We start from the raw sequence: 941 nt of genomic DNA, 5'->3' as shown, positions 1-941 counted from the left end.
TAACCTTTGGAACTCTAGATAGAAAATACCTCTCAGCACTTAATCTGCTATCAATTTTTGCTGTTAAGCCAGATGGATCAAACTTTGTGTTTAACTCAGAATGCTAATTACTAAATTGTAATTTTAAAAATTCAAAGTGAACACTTTGGAAATGGTGCTTTAATATGCCTTATTTTTTTTATTGCAGGATGACAGAGCAAAGTTAAACAAGCCTTCGGTAAGTGTGACCATCTCAGATGTCTCGGTGGATAGAGTTATTTTCATTGTCTTTAATACCTGTCAGACTGAAGGCAGAGGTCTTTTGCTTAGCTGGCTGAGGCCAGCACAAGTCTTTCTAGGTAAGATGAATGTATAACCTGCTGGCTTGGCAAAAATTTTTATTTGTGTAGACTAATCAGTATGTTTTGTTAGGATAGCTTGTGTGTTATTTTTGTAAGACTCTCAATACTTTTTTTCATCATAATTATCAATAAATATCTTTTGAAGAGCTATTTTTTATAGGTAATACTGTGCTTCTACCTGAAAGATTTGACATGAGCCTTACTTTCCCGGAACTTAAAATCTGGTTGAGTAGAGGTCCTATTACTTAAATCTTGGAGGACACTACCCATGTCATCTTCATCTCTGCACCTCTGGGTCATAGTAGGTGTTCAATAAATATTTGCTGGATGAATTTAATATTAAATATACCGTTTTGACTTATTTTTCCAGAGGAAAGGAAAATCATTCTGGTAATACAGTTTTACACTCTGGTTCACTAGCCCTTCCCTCTGAACTGACCATGTCACTTACATTTGAAGATGAATCCAGAGTACGAATGGATGAGAACAGCCGAAGTTCCCCAAAAGTACAAGCAGGTGGAGTAGCTCCTGGCCTGTAATTAAAGGACTGGGGGGAAGTTTTTCTTAAAACACGTAGCAGAAAGTATAATTTTTTTCATT

The 941-nt window shown here is 35.9% G+C and overlaps 1 protein-coding gene across 1 annotated transcript in view; it reads left to right on the top strand.

Moving 5' to 3' along the window:
- The window catches only part of LOC105821175 (cytochrome b5-like), a gene marked incomplete at both ends in the record, with an annotated part of 2,053 nt that extends 1,836 nt beyond the window's left edge, over window positions 1-217 (top strand). Inside the window, one exon of the mRNA XM_012657825.1 lies at window positions 188-217. Within this exon, the coding sequence (XP_012513279.1) occupies window positions 188-217 (30 nt within the window). The remainder of the gene's footprint in view (window positions 1-187) is intronic.
- Window positions 218-941: the final 724 nt, after the last annotated feature.

The sequence above is a fragment of the Propithecus coquereli genome, unplaced genomic scaffold (assembly GCF_000956105.1).
Source record: "Propithecus coquereli isolate 6110/MARCELLA unplaced genomic scaffold, Pcoq_1.0 Scaffold5602, whole genome shotgun sequence".
Lineage (NCBI taxonomy): Eukaryota > Metazoa > Chordata > Mammalia > Primates > Indriidae > Propithecus > Propithecus coquereli.
The sequence above is the reverse complement of the archived record's forward strand: the minus strand, read 5'-3'. Positions and strand labels throughout refer to the sequence as shown.